Source organism: Rana temporaria, chromosome 7 (assembly GCF_905171775.1).
Source record: "Rana temporaria chromosome 7, aRanTem1.1, whole genome shotgun sequence".
Taxonomy (NCBI): Eukaryota; Metazoa; Chordata; class Amphibia; order Anura; family Ranidae; genus Rana; species Rana temporaria.
The window spans coordinates 92071067-92098188 of record NC_053495.1 but is presented as its reverse complement, the minus strand read 5'-3'; the positions used below and the strand labels follow the sequence as shown (position 1 = coordinate 92098188).

General features: G+C 45.3%; 1 protein-coding gene across 2 annotated transcripts in view; it reads right to left on the bottom strand.

Moving 5' to 3' along the window:
* The window catches only part of CENPM (centromere protein M), a 163886-nt gene that overhangs the window by 111369 nt on the left and 25395 nt on the right, over window positions 1-27122 (bottom strand). For both annotated transcript variants that reach the window (XM_040359656.1, XM_040359655.1), the window contains exon 2: window positions 3243-3322. In XM_040359656.1, coding sequence (XP_040215590.1) covers window positions 3243-3322 — 80 coding nt within the window. The remainder of the gene's footprint in view (window positions 1-3242; window positions 3323-27122) is intronic.

The window sequence follows — 27122 nt, the reverse complement described above, 5'->3', positions numbered from 1 at the left end:
ATGACGCCGAATGCCCCCCTTGGCGTTCTTTAATACTCACCTGTCCTCGTTCCAGGTCATAAACCCCTCCTTCCCCTCACTGCCGTCACACGCAGCAGGGGTACAGGCATGTGCGCAACAAGGTGCACAACACGCCGGAGTCAGAAGTACGCAGCGTCATCCAGACGCGACGTACATGGAAAGCCGTCGTTGGACGGCTTCCGCAGACGTCATTTCCAGAACCGGAAACTCGGTGGTAATAAACCAGGGGAGATTGCCAGGACAGGGTTGAGATAGAACGAGGAGCCCATCGAAGGGGGGTATATGAGGTACAACAGGACCCCCCCAAAAAGAGTAACAAAAAAGAGGGGGTGGGAAACCTTGCTGGCCAAAGACTGGAAGAACATTGAAAGAGGAGTTGGAGTACCTCTGAAAAATGATAGAATGCCCCCTGGTGGAAAAAATAGATGGGGCAAAATAAAGAAACAAAAAAACACCGCTGCCAGGGGGTTGCCCTGACGGATGTAAAATACATCCAAATGGGCATAGAGAAATTGGGCAAAGCCTCAAAGCTCTCCCCCGGCAGCGGATGGGAAAGGGATGAGGAGATAGCGCGGGCGCACAAGGCTCAAAAGTGGGGAAGGAAGAAAAATACATAATTTTTTTCCACCAGGGGGCATTATATCATTTTTCTCCTCTTTCAATGTCCTTCCAGTCTTTGGCCAGCAAGGTTTCCCACCTCCCTTTTTTGTTATTTTTTGGGGGGGTCCTGTTGTACCTCATAGACCCCCCTTCGATGGGCTCCTCGTTCCATCTCAACCCTGTCCTAGCAATCTCCCCTGGTTTATTACCAGGGGATTTTTGCCAGCTCTTTAGCGTTGCTGAAGCCCTTCAGCAAGATGACCGCGGCTGAGTTTCCGGTTCTGGAAATTACGTCTACGGAAGCCGTCCAACAACGGCTTTCCAGGTACGTCGCTTCTGGATGACGCGGCGTACGCATAAGGGGGTTTTTCTCCTATCTGTTTATGGTGAGTGTGCACTCAGGGAATGTTAATTTGAATATTATTTTTCTGGTTTGTTTATTTATTTTTGGCTCTTTTTGTTTTGCTTTCTCCTGATACAGCGATATGGTGAGGAATTTAACGCCACATTCTTTAAATTCATTTATTCTGCCCCCCTATGGGTTATAGGGATGAGGAGTTACTGAGCGGATGCTATAGAAAGTGAGCACTTACATCTGGGGGCATCGTGAGAGGCATACCCCTATACATTGTGTACATACTTTTAAAGGAGAAGTGAGTAATTTTTTTCACATTGTTTGTTTGTTTGATGTGGGATGGCGATTTTCTATATGCTCAATATTTGTATTTTGATTTATTTTAGATGCGATACTGTGAAATACCTTGAAGAAGAATGTTTACATTTGAAACGCGTCTATTTATCCGCCTTACCTGCCATCAGTTCTCTGGTGACGGTACACCATGACGGACAGTATCTTTGTCATATTTCCAATCCAATCTTTTTTCATATATTCTTTATTTATTTTGCATTGTCAATTTTGTATTGTATTTATATTTTGTAATAAATGTATATATTTTTTATGAATATTTGAGTTTAATATTTGTTGCCTTTAAAATCCCCCTTTTTGAGGTTTTTCCAATTTTTCATAAAATTTTGTTTTCTCCTTGACCAATGGGCACTGATGAGTTGGCACTGATATGTAGAATTGATGGGCACCGACAGGTGTTACTGATGGGCAGCACTGACAGGTGTTACTGATGGGCACCGATTGGCATTGTTGTGGCCCATCTGATGGGGAGCTGTGCTGAAATTCAATGTGCCGATTATCAGTGCAGACCCCCCCTCTGACAGGGGGAGCCACCAATCGGCTCTCCATGTGAGCATGAATCAAGGAAAGACATTTACTGACACTTCCTGGTTTACGCTGTGATCGGTCACAGCTGATCATGTGGTAAGGAGCCTTCGTCAGAGGCTTCTTACCACAATCGGAAATGCGGTGCGTCAGTGAGACACACACACCACCACCACCGATCGCCGCGCTGGACACCCCCACAGGCACGCGCCGGCATGTTATCCTGCTGGATGTCATATAACGCCCAGTCAGGATAACAACCACCGTCTGGCCGTCATTCTGCTATAGGCCAGGCAGGAAGTGGTTAAATATAAGGACTTCTTTTTGCCGGTAGTTAGAATCTTTATTTGCAAACAAATAAGCTGTCAGGTTAGTAAAACAGCCATATCACAATCAATTCATACAGTTTTTAGTGTGTACATAGATTTACAAAACAATGGGATAAAGGGATATTCCTGAACTTTGTTTTATCGCATGGTGAAATTGTGTGAATGCATAAATGGAGTGCATGTTATCTCAGCTTGCAGAGCTTGAATGAGTTTACCAAAAATGTAAATATTGCAGGATATACAGCCTCATGCACATAACTAAGCTCTGTTTCATGCAGAATTAAGTTCCATGCTCAACAATGCAGCCTACCTGTGCAGGGGAAGAGAAAGGCGAGCCTTTCCCGGATGATCAGAGCGCCGGGAAAAAAACAGCTTTCATTTTTAATAGGTATGTGTTCCCCTGCTGCGCGCCGTCAAATACAGCCCCTCCCCCTTGTCTGGGGAACTTTGATAGACAGATCACCAATCTCAGGATTGGATGGGTGCTCTGTCTATCAAAGTGCCCGGACAAAGATGAGGGGCTGTATGCGACAGCGTGTGGCAGGGAACACACAGCTATTGAAATGAAAGCCGTTATGTTCCAGGCACTCAGATTATCCGGGGCGGCGGCTTTCCTTTCTCTTCCACTCCAATCGCTAGGAGGATGGCTCCCATACAACGAGCCTGCCAGCGGTGCTCGCCCCCACTGCTCCCAGGCAGCCATAGCTTGCCGGCCCTCAAAATCCACTCACAAAATGTAAGTAGGCGAGTGGAATTTGAGGGCTGTATTTAGTGTACATTTCTTCCTATTCCACATAAATAACAATCTTACAAACGCCCCCCCCCCCACCAAAAAAAAAATAAAAAAAATCGGAAACATTTAGTAAAATTATATATATATATATTTTTTTTGGGGGGGGGTTATGGATAGTGGAGAACGATTAGCACACCCGACAGGTTTTTATTGCTGTCTGCGTCACAGTTAGGAGGAACACTGGAGAAAAGAAAAGGATGCAAAATAAATACGATGTATAATTTTGGTCATTTAAAAAAAGGAAGTTTATACAGATGCAAATACTTACATCTTCACATCAAAGATTTTTGCCTCTTTTAGCATTGACTGGGCAAGGCGCTCTCGATGATTTTCTTCTGACCCAACCAACTAAACGAAAAAATAAATAAAAAAGGGAAGTATAAGGAGTATAATACACCAACATTTTAGTTTTGTATAGAGAATATGCTTCTAGAATTCTAGAAGAGATGAGGAACAGAGAATTTGGGTATGTGCGGGATACGTTTACTCAAGGAGTATGATCTGTGGGGAGAAGAGTATTTTAATTCAGGTAAAAGGAAGTCATCCCTGAGGAAGTCATTTGACCAGTAATGAAACATGTTGGACAGAGACGAGTGACGTCACTTTTGGGTTTCGGTGAAGACCAGTGAGAAGGAGCAGCAGTTGATTTTATGTGTGTATATATATATAGACACCAATGGGAGTTTCTTTATCTTATGCGAGTGTATTTCTGGCAATAAATGGAAGTTTTTTTAATTCCCTAAATAGTACCACACTATGGGCATTTTTATCATTTATTTTGAGCATTTCCGCTGGGTAAACAGCAGGAGGGGTGCCTCTTAAAAGAACCCACGCTTATAAGGACCAAAACTCAGGAGCAGAGAAAATAGGATTTTTTTATAACAGCTTACCTGTAAAATCCTTTTCTTGGAGTACATCACGGGACACAGAGCCGCATAGCCATTACATGTGGGTTATAGAGTCTACCTTCAGGTGATGGACACTGGTGTAATCAATTAAACAGGAAGTTCCCTCCCTATATAACCCCTCCCCTACTGGGAGTACCTCAGTTTTTGTAGCAAAGCAATAAGTGTCCCAATATCCCCAAACAAGAGGGGCGGGAGCTCTGTGTCCCGTGATGTACTCCAAGAAAAGTATTTTACAGGTAAGCTGTTATAAAAAATCCTATTTTCTTTATCTTACATCACGGGACACAGAGCCGCATAGCCATTACATGTGGGATGTCCCAAAGCATTGCTTACTGACGGGAGGGAGACACCAACAACGCAGACCGCCATCAGACGTGAGGACCTATAATGCTGCCTGCGCCATACTGCACAAAAAGCTGCATCCTCCTGCCGTCTTATGTTCACCCGATAGGAATTAGTAATCGTAAGCACAGATGACCAAGTTGCGGCCTTGAAAATCTGTGTCATAAAGGCTTGGAAATGCATTGCGCATAAAGTGCTTACCATCCTGGTAGGGAGCACCCCCATAAAAAAACAGGGGGAATCCTACTCTAAACCACAAGCCTGAATAATAACCTGATGAATCAACCTTAAAAACAGTTGATTTTAGACGCTGCCTGCCCTTTCCTGGGGCCTCCTGGTAGCCCAACAACATCAGTTTTCCGTATCCGAGCAGCCGCTTCAGATAGGCCTAGACCCTTCTTACTTCAACGAGAGAGAGAGAGAGAGTATAACCATTTTAATAGCTGACCTGAACACTGCCTGCCCATCTAGGGTCTTCTGGCAGCCCAATAAAAACGTCAGCTTTCTATATCTGGAACCTTCAGATAGGTATTTAAAGCGGAGCTCCACCCTGAATTTAACTAAATCTCAATATTACTAATCCTCCAAAACAATGCTAAATCGGATAGTTTTATATAAAAAAGTTTTACTATACCATCGGAACTGGTATGGCTTCCGGTCTGCAGCCCCTCGGGTTTCCGTCGGGTTTTCTGTGGTTTCCTGTCCCGCGCTGTGTCTTCTGGGAGCTTGTCTCAAGGCTCCCCAATTATCAAATTTGGCCCTGTGACAGCAAACATCGCGCGACTTCATTGAGCAGGAAGTGACGCGGATGTAAAGGAAGGAGGGCGGGCGTTTTGCACAATCTCCATTACACAGACACTGATGCGTGAGATCGAGCGGTGGATGCTGGGACATCAGCATCCACCAGAACAAGGAAGTGCCGCGCTGTGGGCTTTTGCCCACAGTTAAAATGGAGACGAAACCGGAAGGAGGAATAAAAGTTATTATTTGAGACTGGATAGCAGCGGAGCGGCCGGGGGAGACAGGACACGTGAGTTGCGCAAATTAGGGTCATTTAACTTTTAAATAGCCATTAAGAAAAAATCGTTTTTGGCGTGGGAGATCCGCTTTAACTGCTCTCATCTCAATTGAGAGAAAAGCAATAACTTTTCCTTCCGCAAAACAAGGTTTTGAAAAAAGGGAAGGTAAGAATATCTAGATTCAAATGAATACTAGATCCTTCTAGTAAATAAGGTTGGGTGAGGATGAATATCACTCTACTTGTAAGAATAATCGAGTATGGCTCTATCCCAAGAAAGTTGCCAATACTGAAACTCTCTTGGAGGCTACCACAACCAAGAACACCAATTCCCTTGTTAAAAGATGAAGGGAAATATGGTGCATCGGCCCAAGGAGCTGACCCTGTAAGCCGAAAAAACTAGAGCCAATCCTCCGAGCACAAGGGCGACCCAACTGGTGGACTTATGCACGTCACCCCTTGTATAACAGCCCGGACCAAAGAGTGTGAAGCAAGCGACCTTTGGAAGCAAGGCCGAGATCGGATCCTTGATATAACTTAAGGCTAGCTCCGTCTCCTTTCCAAATGTAGGAAGGCAGGAATTTTACCTTTGACAAACTTCCACGGATGCCACCATCTGGTTTCACACCAGGAACATGGGCCTTCCAGACCGTAGGATATCTGGTCCTGGAGGCCAGCTCTCTTGTATGAATTAAGGGAATTGCCTCCGATTCTGAAAGCCCTGATCCTCGAGAATGTGGGCTATAATAGCCAGACCATTAATTCACCTGTTGCAAGGCAGGATGTAATACCCCCTGCAAAGCAGGCCTGGACAAGGTGTAAGGGACCGTGGGTCCTCTCCTACCACCCTTACTGTTCCTGCACCGAGAGGTCGTCAGGGTTATGCCGGAGTAATCAGGCCAGCTTCCATTCTCCTCTAATGTTGCATAGAAGCCACAAAAGTCGCGGCACTGGGGGGAGACACACAACCAGTGACAACTGGTCCCCCAGGATTACTAACACATCTGCCCCGCATGCGGGTGGATCCTTTGTCCTTGACCCCAAGCTGTTCAATTTCTTGTTGAGCCTGGACGCCAATACATCTTATGTACAGGGTACTATTTCTGTGGCATTTGGTCAGGAAAACAGTCGGTGTAGAGGTCATTCTCCCGGAGACACTTGTTGACGGCTCCAGCGAATCGCCTGCCAATTCTGCATTTCATGAAATGACGAATGCCAATAGGCAAGGCACAAGCTCCTCCTTGGTAAATTAAGTAAATCACTAGTATGGCATAGTCTGATTGTACTCTGACAGAACCAACCTGCCACCTGAACGTTCAAGCCCCTAAGCCAGATGCTCCATCGGTAGCTCTAGCTGATAAGGCTCCCTTGGAGCTTGACTACTTCCCCTGGGCCATGGTCTCTTCCTGACCTGTCAAACCCTTTTAGTTAAGAATCACCAAGAGGAATTCCAGCATATCTCTGGGACCGGGTTCTTTGGATAATGCTAGGTCAAGATCCACTCTTTCTAGGCCGACAAAATACTGTTTATAACAGCCCTGAATAAAAGTTAGTATAGGAAACTGTCTTGAATGAAGCCAGCATCTTCCCTATTGCCTTAAGCAAAAGGCCAAAAGTAAGGAACTGTTCCTTGCCGTGACCACATAGACCAGTTTTCTTATAGCGATGGTCTTGTCTGAGGCCAAAAAAACTCTCCTTTTTGGACTGTGCCAAACATACCCAGCTTCTTGTCAAATGAAAGAATGTATCTTTAGACTTGAATTCCAACCCAAGAGTTCCAGATACTTGACCATGCTGGACACCCTTAGGTCCAGCCATGCTACTGACTGACCCATCAGCAGGAGTTTGCTTCGGTATGCCATTACTGCTATACCCTGGGTCTACAGACCTGCTAGAGGCGGGCCCTAACACCCTGACAACCCAGGCACGGAGGCTAACCCAAAAGGGCAAGACCACCAACTGGAGATAGTGCTGATCCCCTGCGAAACGCAGACAACCTCTGCAGACCCAAGTAAATAAACACATATGCAACTGGCTCCCCATATGTGTATGTGGCAAGTGTTAAAGCCATATGCCTCAATGGAAGTGTGTGTACATGGCATATAGCATGTGTGCTCTGGAACAAGCATCTTGCAAGCAAGCATGCGCTATAAACGTGTTATGCAACAATGTGCAACATGAACCCATGCAGACACGTATTTGTATGCAAACACAAGGAATCCTGTATTGCTTAATTAGACCGCCATGTGCAACTTTAAAGTAATCATGCATCCATATGGGATTCAGCATCTTCCATGCGATCAACATCTTATGAATTTTAAGCACTACTGTGCGGACAAGAAGCCTTGTGTGACCAAGGACTCATGTGTGACCAAGCACCCCTGTGCGATCCAGCATCCTTATGCACTCAAGCATCTTAATGCGACTTTAGGCATTTCTGTGAAACAAGCCTATGTGATCAAGTATCCTTGGGTAATCCAGGACTCTGTTGATCCGACAACCATGTGTGATCCAGCTTCTTTTTGCATTCAAGCATTGTGACGAGACCCTTTCTCACCCAGGTCCTGCTCTCCCGACACTCCTCTGCTACCAGTGAGTCAGCTTGCAGATTGCAACGTCTGATGGTCCAGTCATCCAAGGTTCCGGGATCCGAATTACAGCTATGTGCCATTCGGACCCATTAAGAACAAACACCAGGCAGGCTGTATGTAAGTTCAAACAGGACTCTATTTTCAAGTACACAGCACACTTTTATACAGAATTTTGGAACATCCCACTCCCAACAACCGCTTTCCTATTGGTCAATTGTAAAGTATATGCAGTCTTCACTCAGGTCCTCCTTGACCATGCAAATGAGGACTTGAAATAGTCAACAGGCATCGGTCCAATAGCTTGGATAGAAAGACTTGTGTACTGAGACAGAAGCCCCAGGGGGTAATCAATGTACACAATAACCAGGTCTACTTAATTACTACCTCTGAGAGGTTACATTCCTTTTAGACAATAGAATGCTAATTCAATACAGCTGACAGGCTTCTGACCTTTAGAACAATACAAAGTCCCTTAGCGTAGTCCCTTAGAAACACTTTAATATCTCAAGATCCATGACAAGCATCTTTAAGCGATCTTTAGGCATTCTTGTAGAAACAAGCCTCTCTGTGTGACCAAAATATCCTTGAGTAATCAAGGACTTGGGTTACATAGTTACATAGTTAGTCAGGTTGAAAAAATACACAAGTCCATCCAGTTCAACCACAAAAAAATAAACAAACAAAATAAAAAACAAACACAGTACAATCCCATACACCCAACTCCATACCCACAGTTAATCCAGAGGAAGGCAAAAAAAACCAGCAGAGCATGATCCAATTTGCTACAGCAGGGGAAAAAATTCCTTCCTGATCCCCCGAGAGGCAATCGGATTTACCCTGGATCAACTTTACCTACAAATCTCAGTACTCAGTTATATTATGTACATTTAGGAAAGTATCCAGGCCTTTCTTAAAGCAATCTACTGAGCTGGCCAGAACCACGTCTGGAGGGAGTCTGTTCCACATGTTCACAGCTCTTACTGTGAAAAAACCTTTCCGTATTTGGAGGTGAAATCTCTTTTCCTCCAGATGTAAAGAGTGCCCCCTTGTCCTCAGTGTTGACCGTAAAGTGAATAACTCAACACCAAGTCCACTGTATGGACCTCTTATATATTTGTACATGTTGATCATATCCCCCCTAATTCTCCTCTTCTCAAGAGTGAATAGATTTAGTTCTTCTAATCTTTCCTCATAGCGGAGCTCCTCCATGCCTCTTATCAGTTTGGTTTCCCTTCTCTGCACTTTCTCATGATCGGGTAATCATGTGTGATTCAGCATTTTTATGCCTTCAAGCCTCTTTATGCGATTCTAGGCATTTCTGTGGAAACAAGCCTCTTTGAGACCAAATATCCTTGGGGAATCAAGGACTTGGATGATCAGGTAATCATTTGTGATTCCAGAATTTTTATGCATACAAGCATCTTTATGCGAACTTAGGCACTTCTGTGGAAACAAGCCTCTCTGTGTGACCAAATATCCTTGGGTAATCCAGGACGCGGATGATCAGGTAACCATGTGTGATCCAGCATCTTTTTTGCATCCAAGCAACTTTATGCGATTTTAGGCATTTCTGTGGAAACAAACCTCTTCTGTGTGACCAAACATCCTTGGGTAATCAAGGATTTGGGTGATCAGGTAACCATGTGTGATCCAGCATTTTTATGCATACAAACGTCTTTATGCGATTTTAGGCCTTTCTGTGGAAACAAGTCTCTGTGTGACCAATATCCTTGGGTAATCCAGGACTTGAGTTATCAGGTAACTAGCATCTTTATGCACTCAAGCATTTCTATGCAACTCTAACAAACATGCAACACCAGACAGAAACATGTATCCTTATGCGATCCACAATAAAACATGCTCGGTTACTTGTTTTTATCCCACATGCATTCCAAACTCATGTATCTTGTGCAACATGCGGACTGGTAAAGAGGAAGTTATCCTCTGTAGATGTGCGTTTCCTCAATTAAGAGACGTTAGCAATGTGTACCAGCAACTGTGCATCCCTCAAATGTGCATTTGGTTAGCCTGAAGCCGACACCAGGCTGAGGACCATATGGAGGTCTTACTAGCCACCTATAGGAAAACCTCTCTTTAAACTCTAAGGAGAAGATAGAGGCTTTGGCCGAGTAGGCAGAGGGAAGTTATATGCAGCATGAATCTCTGAAAAGACTGCAGGTGCAATCAGAACCTGTAGGGCTTTTGATAGCTTCTCCTCGTTAGGCTGCAGCTCCTGTCTCCTGTCCTCTGACAGTGAACCTTCATCCCCAGCTCTTCTAATCCCTTTGTTTAAGGATTAAAGCAGGAAAAGGGACACACCCTGTTTTTGTTTTGTTTTTTTTGCTTCTTGTGAGGATGCTGCAAACATAGCAGTTAACCTCTTGTAGAACAACAAATGCGATGCAAAAAACAAAACACATGCAGAGTGGTTGCAATGTTGGGGGAGGCTGCATTGACTGACAGGTCTGATGACTCAATCTGTGAGCTGTTTAAGTCTCTACAGGGGAGAATAAGGGGCCACCAGGTTCAGGTAGCGATTCCTTTTTATATTCCCACCCCTGACCTTATTCAATGGGGAGAGACAAAAGTCCTAAGCTAAAAGCAGAGGAGCTTAACCCAGGTGCATCAACAGCTGAACTTAGTCTGGCAGCAACAATGCCTGCTAATCTGCACAGCTAGATGCGGAGTAGGAGTCTTAGATGAATCTGTATCCAACTGTAAGGTACCTGTAAAAGGTAGTGTCCGAAGTGGAAGTAGTGTGCTTGAGATCCAGGCAAAGCGTCGTCAGGCAAATAGTTCACAATCAAAATCCGGAGAAGAGTCAGGCAGGCTAAGGTCATTCACGATCTGGCGGCAAGGTACAAAATCAGCAGGCTGTAGAATAGTCGGGATATCAGGCAGGAGTTCAATACAAGGAAGATCACTGAAGTCAAAACACCCAGGGAAGAAATCCAAATAAACGGGCACTGAGTGATGACCTCACTTCCTATTTAAAGGCTGTCCAGATTGAGAATTGTCCACAGCTGGCAGCAGGTGGAGCTAGAGAGTATGATGTAGTGTTGAACACAGTAAGGACATTCCCAAAGCCTAGATCTCTTCTGTAGCACAACAGGTAAGGTTATGGTTTAAGAGACCAGGAAGATCCCGGTTCGAATACAACCCGGGTCATGACACCAACTCACACAAGGTACTTACGTTTGTGTCCCCCTAGCTTTACAGAGCTCTGACGTCTGGGCCTTTTTTGAAGAGCCCTCTCTGCGACTGCACTGAGCCGGTGAGCATGTGCGACATGGTAGAGCCTGAAGCTGAGGAAGTGGGACGCACAATAGACCAGCTAACACTTAAGCTTCCGTCTTTGGAAAGCATGGTAAGCAAAAACATCAGGCATGTCTTTTACTGCCCATAGTAGTGGAAAAAACAGATAAGACTTGCAGCTACTCATTGAAGACAATCCTTTGTACTAGGATTAAGTTTTTTTTTTTTTTTTATGTACCAGTCCCTTCAAGGGGAGATATATGGGTACTACAGCCATCCTGTCTGAACAGACATAGTGGCCCAGGCTACATGCCGGCTAGGGGAGGTATATGGGTGCCCTGAGCCATCCCGTCTCAGAAGACATTGTGGTTTACATTGCCCATGCATAGAAACAGGGTTTGACAAATTTGCTTGGAATCTAGGAGCCAGCTAAAAAAGTTAGGAGCCAGAAAATGCCCCCCGTCCCGACGAGCTTGCGCGCAGAAGCGAACACATACGTGAGCAGCGCCTGCATATGTAAACAGTGTTCAAACCACACATATGAGATATCGCCACGATTGGTAGAGCGAGAGCAATAATTCTAGCCCTAGACCTCCTCTGTAACTCAAAACGTGCAACCTGTAGATTTTTTCTTAAACGTCGCCTATGAAGATTTTAAAGGGTAAAAGTTTGTCGGCATTCTACGAGCGGACGCAATTTTGAAGCGTGACATGTTGGGTATGAATTTACTCGGCGTAAAATTATCTTTCATAATATTAAAAAAAATGGGGATAACTTTACTGTTGTCTTATTTTTTAATTAAAAAAAGTGTATTTTTTTCCCGAAAAAGTGCGCTTGTAAGACCGCTGCGCAAATACGGCGTGACAGAAAGTATTGCAACGATCGCCATTTTATTCTTTAGGGTGTTAGGATAAAAAATATATATAATGTTTGGGGGTTCTAATTAGAGGGAAGAAGATGGCAGTGAAAATAGTGAAAAATGACATTAGAATTGCTGTTTAACTTGTAATACTTAACTTGTAATACCAACGGCCACCACCAGATGGCGCCAGCTCACATATGGTGGTAATAACTTGTAATACCAACGGCTCACCACCAGATGGCGCCACCTTCCAAGCCAAGTCGCCAGGACACTATTTCTAGTCGCCATGGCGACCTGGCGCCCGGGTATGAAGCACCTTGGACGGATCCGGATTTATGGAGGCTTTTTACATCCAGCATGGATCCCTCCAGTGGAGCTCCTAAGAGCACATGTTACCTCGTGACCAACACCTTAGACACTGATGAAAAAAACTGAGCTACTCCCAGTAGGGGAGGGGTTATATAGGGAGGGAACTTCCTGTTTTATTGATTACACCAGTGTCCATCACCTGAAGGTAGACTCTATAACCCACATGTAATGGCTATGCGGCTCTGTGTCCCGTGATGTACGATAAAGAAAGGTGAACTCCTTCTCAGGGAAAACAAAGATCACACTCAGATCTATATTTATTGGGTCTAGAATTAAAGGATAAGTTTACCTTTGGGAACACAATACATTGTCCACCTGATTTTAGGGTGGTTCAGATGCAAATTTTTGGAGCCAGTGGCCACCAGCGTCTTTAACAAAGGCTGGATGTTAAGGAGTGGGCCAGGAACCAACCGCTGCATCAGTAATAACAGATGACTCATTAGCCATCAATGGGCCTTCCCACTGAGTGTAGAAAAAAATATATAAAAAAAATTGCCAAAAAATAAAATAAAAAGGCGTGCCCCCTCCCCCCCCCAAATTCTTGTGCATGTTCTACTGAACTGAAATCACATGAAGGGATGAGCACTGTTCTGTGCAGTATTTACCCATTACAAGTATTTATACAGCACTTAACACATACATTCAGTTCCTGGCTGTGACGGATCTCGAATACCCCAGGTGGGCACATCCGCCAGACCTGTGTCTCCTGTCCTCCAAATGCACCCGCAGCCTGCAGATTTGCCATAAACAGCCCTTAACCCCTCAATCACAAGACAATCCACACAGGTGTTAAAGCGGAGGTTCACCCTAAAATAAAACTTTCTACCATGCCATGCAGCATACTAGCGTCAGCTACAGTATGCCTTTATTTATTTTTTTCCCCGCTGTACTCACAGTTTAATCCATTAGTTTCGTTTTAGACACCCGCGGGGAGTAGGCGTTCCTATCAAGAGGGGAACTTGATTGACGGCCGGCTATGGCGCGTCACGCTTCCCGAAAATAGCCGGAGTAGGACTCGGCCATTCACGTCGCTATACGGCGCCTGCGCACATGTCTAGGAGCTGACTGCGCAGGCGCCGTGAAGAGCCAAGTCCTATTTCGGCTATTTTCGGGAAGCGTGACGCGCCATAGCCGGCCGTCAATCATGTTACTCCCTCTTCATAGGAACGCCTACTCCCCGAGGGAGTCTGAAACTTAAGTAATGGATTAAACTGAGTACAGCGGGAAAAAAATAAAGGCATACTGTAGCTGACGCTAGTATGCTGCATGGCATGGTAGACAAAATTTTTTTTTTTTTTTTTAGGGTGAACCCCCGCTTTAAGGGTTAAACATGCAGAGCATAAACTGATTAAATACAATACATACACTTTTACACAGTTAGGGACACTCCCCTTAGCTTTGTCATAGAGGGGAGGGGGTAGGGGACAAGGAACAACCAATGGGAACTGAACACTTGTACATTGAAACAGACTACAGTTAAACATAAAGGGATTATGGTAAGCAGGCAGCCTCTCAATACACATCCCCTGTGGAGAGATGTCTAATTGTATTGGTAAATGGCACATAGACAATGGTCTGGCATTGTCTATGTGCCGTTTACCAATACAATTAGACAGCAACAAGAAGGGGGGGATGGGGGAGAAGGGATGTAGCATTACATTACATTATCTCAATGCCAGCTTGTCTCCAGTCTCTTCTGGGACATAATCTGTGGGTGGGAGGCCAGCCCACAGTCCCTTCCAAAACACACAGTGACAGTGGGTTCTGTCACACTGGCCTCAAGGAGCTTACAATCTAGGGTTCCCAACTCATGTGCACACACATTTTTTCCTTTTGTACGGAGCTCGGCAGCACAGTGCTTAGTCAATCCCCAAGTAAAATCAAGTATTTCTCACAGAAAAGTATTGCAGTAACACATGTTTTGCTATACACATGTTTATTCCCTTTGTGTGTATTGGAACAAAACAAAAAAAAAAAAAAAAGAAAAAGGGAGGAAAAAAAGCAAATTGGACATAATGTCACACAAAACTCCAAAAATTGGCTGGTCAAAATTCTTGACACCCTTAAAATAATATTTGGTTGTACACCCTTTGGAAAAAATTACTGAAATCAGTCGCTTCCTATAATCATTAATCCGCTTCTTACACCTCTCACTCTGAATTTTGCACCACTCGTCCCTTTACAAACTGCTCCAGGTCTCTCTTATTGGAAGGGCGCCTTTTCCCAACATCAATTTTAAAGATCTCTCCACAGGTGTTCAATGGGATTTAGATCTGGACTCATTGCTGGGCATTTTAGAACTCTCCAGCGCTTTGTTGCCATCCATTTCTAGGTGCTTTTGATGTATGTTTGTGGTCATTGTCCTGCCGGAAGACCCAAGATCTCTGACGCAAACCCAGCTTTCTGAGACTGGGCTATACAGTGCGACCCAAAATCCTTTGGTAATCCTCAGATTTCATGATGCCTTGCACACATTCAAGGCACCCAGTGCCAGAACGTCAACCCCAAAACATCATTGAACCCCCACCATATTTCACTGTAGGTACTGTGTTCTTTTCTTTGTAGGCCTCATTCCGTTTTAGGTAAAATAGTAGAATGATGTGCTTTACCAAAAAGCTCTATCTTGGTCTCATCTGTCCACAAGACTTTTCCCAGTAGGATTTTGGCTTACTCAAGTAGATTTTGCCAAACTGTAGTCTTGCTTTTTTATGTCTCTGTGTCAGCAGTGGGGATCTCCTGGGTCTCTTGCCATAGCGTTTAATTTCATTTAAATGTCGACGGATAGTTTGCGCCGACACTGATGCTCCCTGAGCCTGCAGGACAGCTTGAATTTCTTTGGAACTTGTTTGGGGCTGCTTATCCACCATCCAGACTAGGGGTGCAACGGATCACAGTTGATCCGTGATCCGAACGGGTCACCCCCTTCGGATCGGATCACACTGTGATCCGCGGATTGCCACGGCTCCGGAGCTAGGCCGAAGCCGCGGCCTTTCCTAATGTTACGGCGGCGGCTCCGGAGCTAGGCCGAAGCCGCAGCCTTTCCTAATGTTATGGCCGCGGCTTCGGCCTACCTCCGGAGCCGCGACCATAACGCTAGGAAAGGCCGCCACAGAGGAGGAGCCCGCACTCGGACACACCGCTCGGGGAGTGCCTGTCGGTACTAGCTGAGGGGGGGTCACTGTACTGAGGGGGGGTCACTGTACTGAGGAGGGGTCACTGTACTAAGGAGGGGGGGTCACTGTACTAAGGAGGGGGGGTCACTGTACTAAGGAGGGGGGGTCACTGTACTGAGGAGGGGGGGTCACTGTACTGAGGAGGGGGGGGGTCACTGTACTGAGGAGGGGGGGGTCACTGTACTGAGGAGGGGGGGGTCACTGTACTGAGGAGGGGGGGGTCACTGTACTGAGGAGGGGGGGGTCACTGTACTGAGGAGGGGGGGATCACTGTACAGAGGGGGGGATCACTGTACAGAGGAGGGGGATCACTGTACAGAGGAGGGGGATCACTGTATGGAGGGGGGGGATCACTGTGAGGAGGGGGGATCCTTTCCTCTGACCCTCAGTTGTTTAGAAGATCAAGTAAACCTCCACAAAAGTGCAATCGGCAGAGGAAAATAACACAAAAACAAATACACCACCACCAGGTGTAAGTAAAATAGGGTGGGAATATAGATGCTGTCCTGGAAATAGTTACCGGTAAGACTAAGGGGGGCCCCCCCCCCCCCCTCACCTTCCAGGACAGCTACTTAAGAGAATGAGGCTCCATTCACACTTATACAACTTGTCTCACAATTTTGTACTGCAAAATTTGTATGACAAGTCATTCTCCATGATTTTCAATGAACACCATTCATACTGGCACGACTTTAAGTAGTGCCAACTTCAAAGTAGTCCCTGCACTACTTTGGTCCAACTTCCATGCGAGTCGATGTCCATAAACCTCAATGTTAAACCCTCAAGTAGCATGCAAATCGTACCTGAATAATATAGACACGATTTCAGTACAACTTTGTAAGCACAAGCAGCTTTTTAACCCTTGTCCCACCCAATCCTTTCAGCATAGTAGCCCCCTCTCAAGCACATTTTTCCACCACACATTTACTTCCTGGTTATTCCCTCAGGAACAATGTGCTCCAAACAGGTTAAAAAAGAGACGTCCTCGATAATGAGCAAATCATTCGATTTATCCGTGAGTGCCCAGCTATTTATGATTTGTGTGACCCAAACTACAAAGACAAGATCAACTACAAAGACATTCTTCCCTCTGACCACCAATGAAGGGGACATGCTTCCCACTGACCACCAATGAAGGGGACATTCTTCCCACTGACCACCAATGAAGGGGACATTCTTACCACTGACCACCAATGAAGGGGACATTCTTACCACTGACTACCAATGTAAGGAGCATTCTTCTCACTGACCACCAATGTAAGGAGCATTCTTCTCACTGACCACCAATGTAAGGAGCATTCTTCTCACTGACCACCAATGTAAGGAGCATTCTTCTCACTGACCACCAATGTAAGGAGCATTCTTCCCACTGACCACCAATGTAAGGGACATTCTTCCCACTGATCACCAATGAAGGGGACATTCTTCCCACTGACCACCAATGAAGGGAACATTCTTTCCACTGACCACCAATGAAGGGAACATTCTTTCCACTGACCACCAATGTAAGGGACATCCTTCCCACTGACCACCAATGTAAGGGGCATTCTTCCCACTGACCACCAATGTAAGGGGCATTCTTCTCATTCTTCATTATAGAGGACCCAAAATTGACCCCTATCTTCACGATTGGCAATGATGGGATGTACCCAATATCAATGTCTTCTCCGTCTTCGCTTCTCCTCCTCTTCTTCCTCATGCACTGCTACTGCTGCAGCAGCAATGACAACTGCGTTGGCAGGAAAAGGAATTGCCTCAGACCATGTATGTTTTCATTGGTTAATGCCAAAGTTGTGGCAAAGTCAAAGTTGTACTGATCCCAAATCGAGGCAAAATCACGCAAAATCGCAGAGGCAAAATCGCACGACTTTGAAGTCATATAAGTGTGAAAGGGGCCTAAGCAAGATTCTATACCTTAGGGAGGGACAAAAGCCTGAAGCACTTCCTACCAAATGAGAGGTCCTGGCTGGAAAGCATCTTAACTCTATTATGTTTGACAAATGCATGAGGAGGACGACCAGACGGCAGCTTTCGAAATTTCTTCCCATGATGCCCCCGCTCTTTCTGCCCATGACTAGATCCATAGCTATGTAGAATTGGCCCTAATTCTAGGAGGGAATACGACCTGACACTTTGTAAGCTTTGCAGATAGCTTCTCTAATCCATCCAGCAATAGAGCATTTAGACACTTTGGACCCTTTCTTGGGGCCACTGAACAATACTAACAGCTGGGCGGATCTGGGCGGATGGAGGACCAAGTATGGTGACTTGCAAAACAAGGCCGCCAACTCAAAAACACGTCTGACCGAAGTAATGGTCACCAAAAGGGCCACCTTCTGAGATAGTGTCAAGAGAGGAATCTCTGATGTCTTCAAAAGGGAGGTTTCTGAAGCACCGAGAGCACCAGATTCAAATACCAAGGGGGAAGAGGTGGTTTAAGAGGGGGAAGTATACAACGAACACCCTGCACAAAAGGTACCCACCAGAGAATTGGCCGCCAAAGACCGCTGGAAGAACATAGCCAGAGCTGAAATCTGTCCCTTAATGGTGCTTAAGGCGGGGCCGACAAATAGCGGTCGCCAGGGCGACTAGAAATAGTGTCCTGGCGACTTGGCTTGGAAGGTGGGCAAAAAACAAACAAAAAAAAACATTTTTTTGTGAGCTGGCGCCATCTGGTGGTGGCCGTTGGTATAACAAGTTAAGCATTCCAAGTTAAACAGCAATTCTAATGTAATTTATCACTATTTTCACTGCCATCTTCTTCCCTCTAATTAGAACCCCCAAACATTATATATATTTTTTATCCTAACACCCTACAGCAGGTGTCTCCAAACTGCGGCCCGGGGGCCGGATGCGGCCCTTTATCCGGCCCTTGGGGCACTAATCCTCCCACTGATATGAGACACTATTGTGACATCTAACACCAACAATTGGGGCACCATTTCTTCTACTGAAACCAATAATGGAGCACAAATACTCCCTATGATAGCAAAGATAGGCCACTATTCCTCCTAACCTGATGCCAGAAAAATTTCCACTGCCACTGGCCACGATCCGGCCCACCTAAAGTCTGAAGGACGGTGAACCGGCCCTTTGTTTAGAAAGTTTGGAGACCCCTGCCCTAGAGAATAAAATGGCGATCGTTGCAATACTTTGTCACGCCGTATTTGCGCAGCGGTCTTACAAGCGCACTTTTTTGGGTGAAAAAATAACTTTTTTTAATAAAAAAAATAAGACAGTAAAGTTATCCCCATTTTTTTTTAATATTATGAAAGATAATGTTACGCCGAGTAAATTCATACCCAACATGTCACGCTTTAAAATTGCGTCCGCTCGTGGAATGCCGACAAACTTTTACCCTTTAAAATCTTCATAGGCAACGTTTAAAAAAAAAATCTACAGGTTGCATGTTTTAAGTTACAGAGGAGGTCTAGGGCTAGAATTGTTGCTCTCGCTCTACCAATCGCGGCGATGCCTCACATGTGTGGTTTGAACACTGTTTACATATGCGGGCGCTGCTCACGTATGTGTTCGCTTCTGCACGCAAGCTCGTCGGGACGGGGTGCGTTTTCTGGCTCCTAACTTTTTTAGCTGGCTCCTAGATTCCAAGCAAATTTGTCAAACCCTGCAAAGCCGAATTTCTGATCCACTCCACGCTGTAAAAACAGCAGCATCCTGGAAACCGAATACGTCCGTGGACGCCACCCTATCACTTCGCACAAAGAGATGTAGGCCTTCCAGGTGCGATGGTAGATCTTCCTGGAAGACTTCCATGCCCTCAGCATGGTTGAGATGACCAAATCAGAAAGACCTCGGTCCCTCAAAACCTGGCTGTAACGGAAGGGCCCGTGGGACCCAGAAGCTCTTAGAAAGTATGAGATACTCCTGTTTCAGCTTCCCCGATGCCTCTTATGTGTAAATCACCCTGTGTCTCCAATAGGTGAATCAGAACCCCACTATGATCTGTGCTAGTCAGATTTAATGCGGTATACATTGTATATATATTGTGTGTTGGCTATAGTGTACTTTAAAGCTTGCTGTGATGAGTTGGGGTGTGGATTGCATTCTATTGTCTATTGTGGTAATTAAGTCTGCTACTGTGATAATGTGTATTGTAAGTTAACAGACAGCCTAAAGGTCATGTGTCTGAGTCATCAGCTGTAGTAATTAGCTCACCTATTGTATGCTAAGGGATGAATTGACACTCAGAATAATGTGTATTGGTGGCTCGTTATGTAACCATTGTGTGATGCTGTGGGTGGATCCGGGCCATATCTCCTGTGGCATCCTAAATTGTATATAAGAGCCTGTATTTCTCAATAGTCATTCCCTGTTTTGAACCTTAAACAGAGCTGTGTGTCTCGTTAATGGGGGGGGGGGAATTATTATGGGTCACGTTCGCCTGACTGTGGAGTGTCGGTAGCTGCCTTGATTTAGGGGGGGCAGCAGCCAGGCCACACGGTCCTAAGCGCAGGTACTTTGCTTTTTAGTAGCTGCCTTGTGTTCGGGAATGGAATATCCTAAACGGCTTTAACTCCTTTGCCATCTGGGGTGCCGTTACACTGGCTTTCAAAAGTCATGCCGTTAAAGCCAGCGACTGTAAAGCAGGATGGAGTATGGGACCTTAACAGAAGGTCCTCCCTCATTGGCAGCCGCCAAGGTACATCCACTACCAGGCGCACAAGATCAGCGTACCAAGGACGTTGAGGCCAATCCAGAGTGATTAGAATCATCGGGATCCCCTCGGCCTTCACTCTGCGGAGCAGCCGAGGAAGCAACTTCCATGGGGGAAAAGGCATAAATTAGCTGATACTGACCCCACGGGGCCACTAACGCTCCTGCCCAGGGATCTCTGGACCTGGCCACAAACCTCGACACCTTACAGTTGAGGCGAGAAGCCAGGAGATTCACTTCTGGTGTGCCCCATCTCCTGCAAAGGAGCTAAAACACCTCCGGATGAAATGACCTTTCCCCCTGGTCCAGCATCTGGCGACTCAGGTAGTCCGCCTGCCAGTTTTCTATGCCCGGAATGTAGATGACCGACCCAGCTTAGGATGTGAGCGACCTCTGACGCTGCAGCTGTGCTCCGCGTCCTCGTCCCCCCCCCCCCCGATGGTTGACATAAGCCACGGCTGTGGCGTTGTCCAACTGAATCCTGATCAGGTGACCTTGCAACCTCCTCGAACCACGAGGAGAGGCATAGCCTGATTGCTCGAAGTTCCAGGACATTGATCGGCAGACGGGATTCTGCTATAGTCCAGCAACCCTGGGCCGACTGGACCCTCCAGATGCTCCACCAACACGTGAGGCTGGCGTCCGTCGTAATCACCTCCACTGGAAGGGAAGAAACGTCTTCCCGGAGCGAAGAACCGGGGATCTCATCCACCAATTCAGAGAGACTCTGACTAGGTGACTAACCTGAATCTGACGATCCAGAGACAATGGAGATTTGCTCCACTTGGACAGGATCTCCCTCTGCAACACACGAGTGTGGAACTGGGCATACGGTACCGCCTCGAAGGAGGCTACCATCAGGCCCAGAACCCGCATGCAAAAACAGAGGGATGACCATTTGTGGGATGCCAACACTTTCACTGCAGACTGAAGAGTCTGAATTTCTCCAGTGGAAGAAAGACCTTCGCTTCCGAGGAGTCCAGAATCAACCCTAGGTACTCCAAATGCTGAGTCAATACCAGGACCAACTTCTGAATGTTTAAACCACTAGCCGACCAGCCGCCACAGTTATACGGCGGCAGGTCTGCTCGGCCGCGCGAAATCACGTAGCTATACGTCATTTCTCATTCCAGCCATTAGGGGCGCGCGCCCCCTGCTCGCCCCTGGTGCCGACGCGCGTTGCCCCGGCGGGCGCGATCACCGCCAGGCACCCGCGATCACTCGTTACAGAGCGAGAACCAGGAGCCGTGTGTGTAAACACACAGCTCCCGATCCTGTCAGGGGAAGAAATTACTGTTCGTCTGTTCATACAACGTATGAACAGCAATCTGCCATTTCCCCTAGTCAGTCCCACCCCCCTTCAGTTAGAACACACCTAGGGAACACAATTAACCCCTTCCTTGCCCCCCTAGTGTTAACCCCTTCCCTGCCAGTGGCATTTTTACAGTAATCAATGCATTTTTATAGCACTGATCGCTATAAAAATGCCAATGGTCCCAAAAATGTGTCAAAAGTGTCCTCCATAAAAGGTCGCAGTACCGATAAAAATCGCTGATCGCCGCCATTACTAGTAAAAAAATTAGAATATTAATAAAAATGCCATAAATCTACCCCCTATTTTGTAGACGCTATAATTTTTGCGCAAACCAATCAAAATGATTATTGCGATTTTTTTTAACGAAAAATATGTAGAAGAATATGCATCGGCCTAAACTGAGGGGAAAAAAAATGTTTTTTTTATATATTTTTGGGGGATATTTATTATAGCAAAAAGTAAACAATATTGATTTTTTTTTTAATTTACGCTCTCTTTTTGTTTATAGCGCAAAAAATAAAAACCGCAAGAGGTGATGAAATGCCACCAAAAGAAAGGAGGTGGAGACTCAGCTCCTTGCACAGATGGAAAGGGCTGCAACGGTGATAATAATGGGGGATTTTAACTACCCAGAAATTGACTGGATTAATGGCACGTCTCTACTTTGGGTGTTTTTCAGATTTGGTGTTTACAAGACTAAAACATTTTTTTTTGCTAGAAAATTACTTAAAACCCACAAACATTATTTATTTTTTTCTAACACCCTAGAGAATAAAATGGCGATCATTTCAATACTTTTTGTCACACCATATTTGCGCAGCGGTCCTACAAGCGCACTTTTTTTTGAAAAAAATCACTTTTTTGAATTAAAAAATAAGACAGCAATAAATTTGGCCCAATTTTTTTATATATTGTGAAAGATAATGTTACGCTGAGTAAAATGGTACCCAACATGTCACGCTTACAAATTGCGCCCGCTCGTGGCATGGCGTCAAACTTTTACCCTTAAAAATCTCGATAGGCGACGTTTAAAAAATTCTATAGGTTGCATTTTTTGAGTTACAGAGTAGGTCTAGGGCTATAATTATTGTTCTCGCTCTAACGATCACGGCGATACCTCACTTGTGTTGTTTAAACACCGTTTTCATATGCGGGCGCTACTCGCGTATGCGTTCGCTTCTGCGCATGAGCTCGTCGGGATGGGGCGCTTTAAATTTTTTTTTTTTCTTATTTATTTTTATTTATTTTATTATTTTTTACACTGGAAAAAAAAAATGATCACTTTTATTCCTATTACAAGGAATGTAAACATCCCTTGTAATAGAAAAAAGCATGACAGGTCCTCTTAAATATGAGATCTGGGGTCAGAAAGACCTCAGATCTCATATTTAGACTAAAATGCAAAAAAAAAAAAAAAAAAATTTGAAACTGTCATTTTTTCAAATGCCAAAAAAAAAAAAAAATGTTTCTTTAAGAGGCTGGGCGGGACTGACGTTTTGACGTCACTTCCGCCCAGCAGAGCTATGGGGACGGGCGAAGGAGATTTTTCCTTCAGTCTCGTCCCCAGTCACCAGCCAAACGGTCCCGATCGCCTCCGGTAAGCGGCGGAAGGCGCGGGAGAGGGGGGCCCCTCTCCCGCCGCGGAGACCGCCGTTATCGTTAAGAGAACCGCTGACACTAAAGATTGATACCTCGGTTGTGGCAGCAGCTGCTGCCATTACCGAGATATCAATCTTTAAAGTTAGGCCGTATAAAGACGTACGGCGGTTTAGAAGTGGTTAAAGGACAAAAATTTAAAAACCTATTGCAGGACAATTTTATGGTGCAGTTTATTGAGGCCCCAACTAGGAATGATGCTCTGTTGGACCTGATAATCTCAAACCATGCAGAGCTTATTACTAATGTTCAGATAAAGGAACACCTGGGTAGCAGTGATCATAACATGATTTCATTTAATGTTAAATATAAGCAAGAAATACATACAGGAAATATTAAAACACTACATTTTAAGAGAGCAAATTTTCCAAGGATGAGGGCTGCTCTCCAGGACTTGGACTGGGAGGGACTATTGGCACAGATGAACACAGAACAGAAATGGGAATTCTTCAAAAAGACTGTGCGGAACCTCACTGCAAAGTATGTTCCCATGGGCAATACGTTTAAAAGGCTAAAAATAAAACCTATGTGGCTCACGGTCAAAGTTAAAAAAGCTATAAAACAATAAGAAAGTAGCTTTTAAAAAATATAAAAATTAAGGAACACTAGTGTTGTTTAAATGCTACAAAGAATATAACAGGATATGTAAAAAGGAAATCAAGGATGCAAAAATTCAAAACGAACGACAGATTGCAAAAGATAGTAGGACAAACCCCAAAAAATTCTTTAAATATATTTAAAGTAAAAAGGTGAAGTCTGAGCATGTAGGCCCCTTACAAAATAATCTAGAGTGGGTGACTGGGGACAAAGAGAAGGCAAATTTATTAAATGCTTTCTTCAGCTCTGTGTATACAATGGAGCATGGGGGAGCTCATGTCCAAAATGGGGGTGGGAGTGACACAGCCCCAAATCCACAATGGCTCAAAAGTGATATGGTCCAGAAATATTTAGACAGAATAAAGGTGGATAAAGCACCTGGACCTGATGGCATCCATCCACAGATCCTAGGTGAGTTGAGCTCTGTCATTTCAAAGCCACTGTATCTAATATTTAGGGACTCATTAAAGACAGGAATAGTACCACTGGATTGGCGCAGGGCCAATGTGGTGCCCATATTTAAAAAGGGAACAAAGTCTTTACCAAGTAACTATAGACCTGTTAGTTTAACTTCTATAGTTGGGAAGATACTGGAACGTTTAATAAAAGACCACATGGATGAGTTCTTGATGGAAAAAAACTATTTAAAGCGGTAGTTCACCCTGACCCACATGATGTTACCATCGAGACAGGCATTGTAGCGCGAGCTACAGTATGCCTGTCCCGATTTTTTTAACCCCGTACTCACCTCGTAGTCGTCCATCGTAGATTTCGGCTCCCGCGGGGAATGGGCGTGCCTATGGAGAGGGAGGATGATTGACGGCCGGCCCTGGCACGTCACTCTCCCCGAAGACAGCCGGAGTAGGTCTCGGCTCTTCACGGCGCGTGCGCACAGGCTATGCGCACGCGTCGTGAAGACCAAGCCTATTTCGGCTATTTCCGGAGAAGCGTGACGCGCCAGAGCCGGCCGTCAATCATCCTCCGTCTCCAGAGGCACGCCCATTCCCCGGTATCTTCGATGGACGACTACAAGGTGAGTATGGGGGGAAAAAATTCGGGACAGGCATACTGTAGCTCGCGCTACAGTGCCTGATTTAAAGGTAAAAGAAAAAAAATTTTTTTTTTTCCTGTCGATAGGGTGAACCCCCGCTTTAAGAAGCAGACAACATGGATTCATGAAAGACAGAAGTTGTCAGACAAACCTGATTTCCTTTTATGAAGAGGTAAGTAAAACCTTGGACAGAGGCGTGGCTGTGGACGTGATATATTTGGATTTTGCAAAAGCGTTCGATACAGTTCCGCACACACGGCTCATGTGTAAGGTAAGGTCTACAGGATTGGATATATCAGTTTGTAAATGGATAGAAAACTGGCTGAAAGACATAATTCAGAGAGTCGTGGTTAATGATTCTTACTCTGAATGGTCCAAGGTTATCAGTGGTGTACCCCAAGGTTCAGTGCTGGGACCCTTACTTTTCAATATATTTATAAATGATATTGGGTCTGAGATCAAAAGTAAAATTTCTGTCTTTGCAGATGACACCAAGCTATGCAGTGGAATAACGTCCTTGCAGGATGTCTCCAATTTACAAGCCGACCTCAATGCTCTGTCTAATTGGGCGACTAAGTGGCAGATGAGGTTTAATGTAGATAAATGTAAAGTTATGCACTTGGGGGCTAAGAATATGCATGCATCATACATACTAGGGGGAGTACAACTGGGGGGATCTGTAGTGGAGAAGGATCTGGGGGTTTTAGTTGATCATAAGCTCAATAATGGCATGCAATGCCAAGCTGCGGTTTCCAAAGCGAGCAAAGTCCTTTCTTGTATTAAGAGAGGTATGGACTCCAGAGACAGAGATATAATTTTGCCCCTGTACAAATCATTAGTAAGACCTCATCTGAAATATGCAGTTCAGTTTTGGGCACCAGTTCTCAAAAAGGAAATCGGAGAACTGGAGAAAGTGCAGAGAAGGGCAACCAAACTGATAAGAGGAATGGAGGAGCTCAGCTATGAGGAAAGATTAGAAGAAGAACTAAATTTATTCACTCTTGAGAAGAGGAGAATAAGGGGGGATGTGATCAACATGTACAAATATATAAGCGGTCCATACAGTGAACTTGGTGTTGAGTTATTCACTTTACGGTCAACACTGAGGACAAGGGGGCACTCTTTACGTCTAGAGGAAAAGAGATTTCACCTCCAAATACGGAAAGGTTTTTTCACAGTAAGAGCTGTGAAAATGTGGAACAGACTCCCTCCAGAGGTGGTTCTGGCCAGCTCAGTAGATTGCTTTAAGAAAGGCCTGGATTCTTTCCTAAATGTACAGAATATAACTGAGTACTAAGATTTGTAGGTAAAGTTGATCCAGGGTAAATCCGATTGCCTCTCGGGGGGATCAGGAAGGAATTTTTTCCCCTGCTGTAGCAAATTGGATCATGCTCTGCTGGGGTTTTTTTGCCTTCCTCTGGATCAACTGTGGGTATGGAGTTGGGTGTATAGGATTGTACTGTGTTTTTTATTTTTTTTTTTTTTTTTTTTTGTGGTTGAACTGGATGGATTTGTGTCTTTTTTCAACCTGACTAACTATGAAAGCTCTATTTGTGGGAAAAAAAGGACGCCAATTTTGTTTGGGAGCCACGTCGCACAACCGCGCAATTGTCAGTTAAAGTGACGCAGTGCCGAATTGCAAAAAGTGGCCCGGTCATTGACCAGCAAAATGGTCCGGGGCTGAAGTGGTTAACACCCACCCAAAATCTTGGAGGGTCTGACTGGCTATAGATACATCCTCCTCTAATTCTGAGCCAGAAGTTGCTCTCAGAAGAAGATTGTCTAAGTAGCCCAGGATGACAATGCCTCGCTGTCTCAGCAAAGCTCTGGTGACTTGCGCAAATTGGGACATGCAAGCAAGCGTCGTTGATGTCCAAGGACGCCACAAAGTCTCCTGGATGGAGCACAGCTACCACCGAGGGAATGGATTCCATGAGGAACTTCCTCACTCTCACAAAGGCATTTAGGGCTTTGAGGTCCAAGATTGGACAGACCCCATGCTTCTTTGGGACCACAAACAGGATTCAAATAAAATCCCTGAAACCGCTCGTCCTATGGAACGGGCAAAATTACCCCGCAACTTAGCAATCCTGCACTGCCCCTAGCAAGGCAGACCGACGAGCCGGAAGGAGAGGGAGACTTGAGGGAAAGAATCTATCTTGTACCTCAAGGAGACCACCTCGCAGACCCATTGGTCGGAGAGCAGGGAGGTCCACCAAGCTGTGAACCTGCAAAGCTGTCATCCCACACATGAGTCATGCGAGGGCAAGGCTTCATGCATTGGCGGGTTTGGGTGCTGGCTAGTTCGGCTTACGCACCTAGGGACGTTTCTGTCCC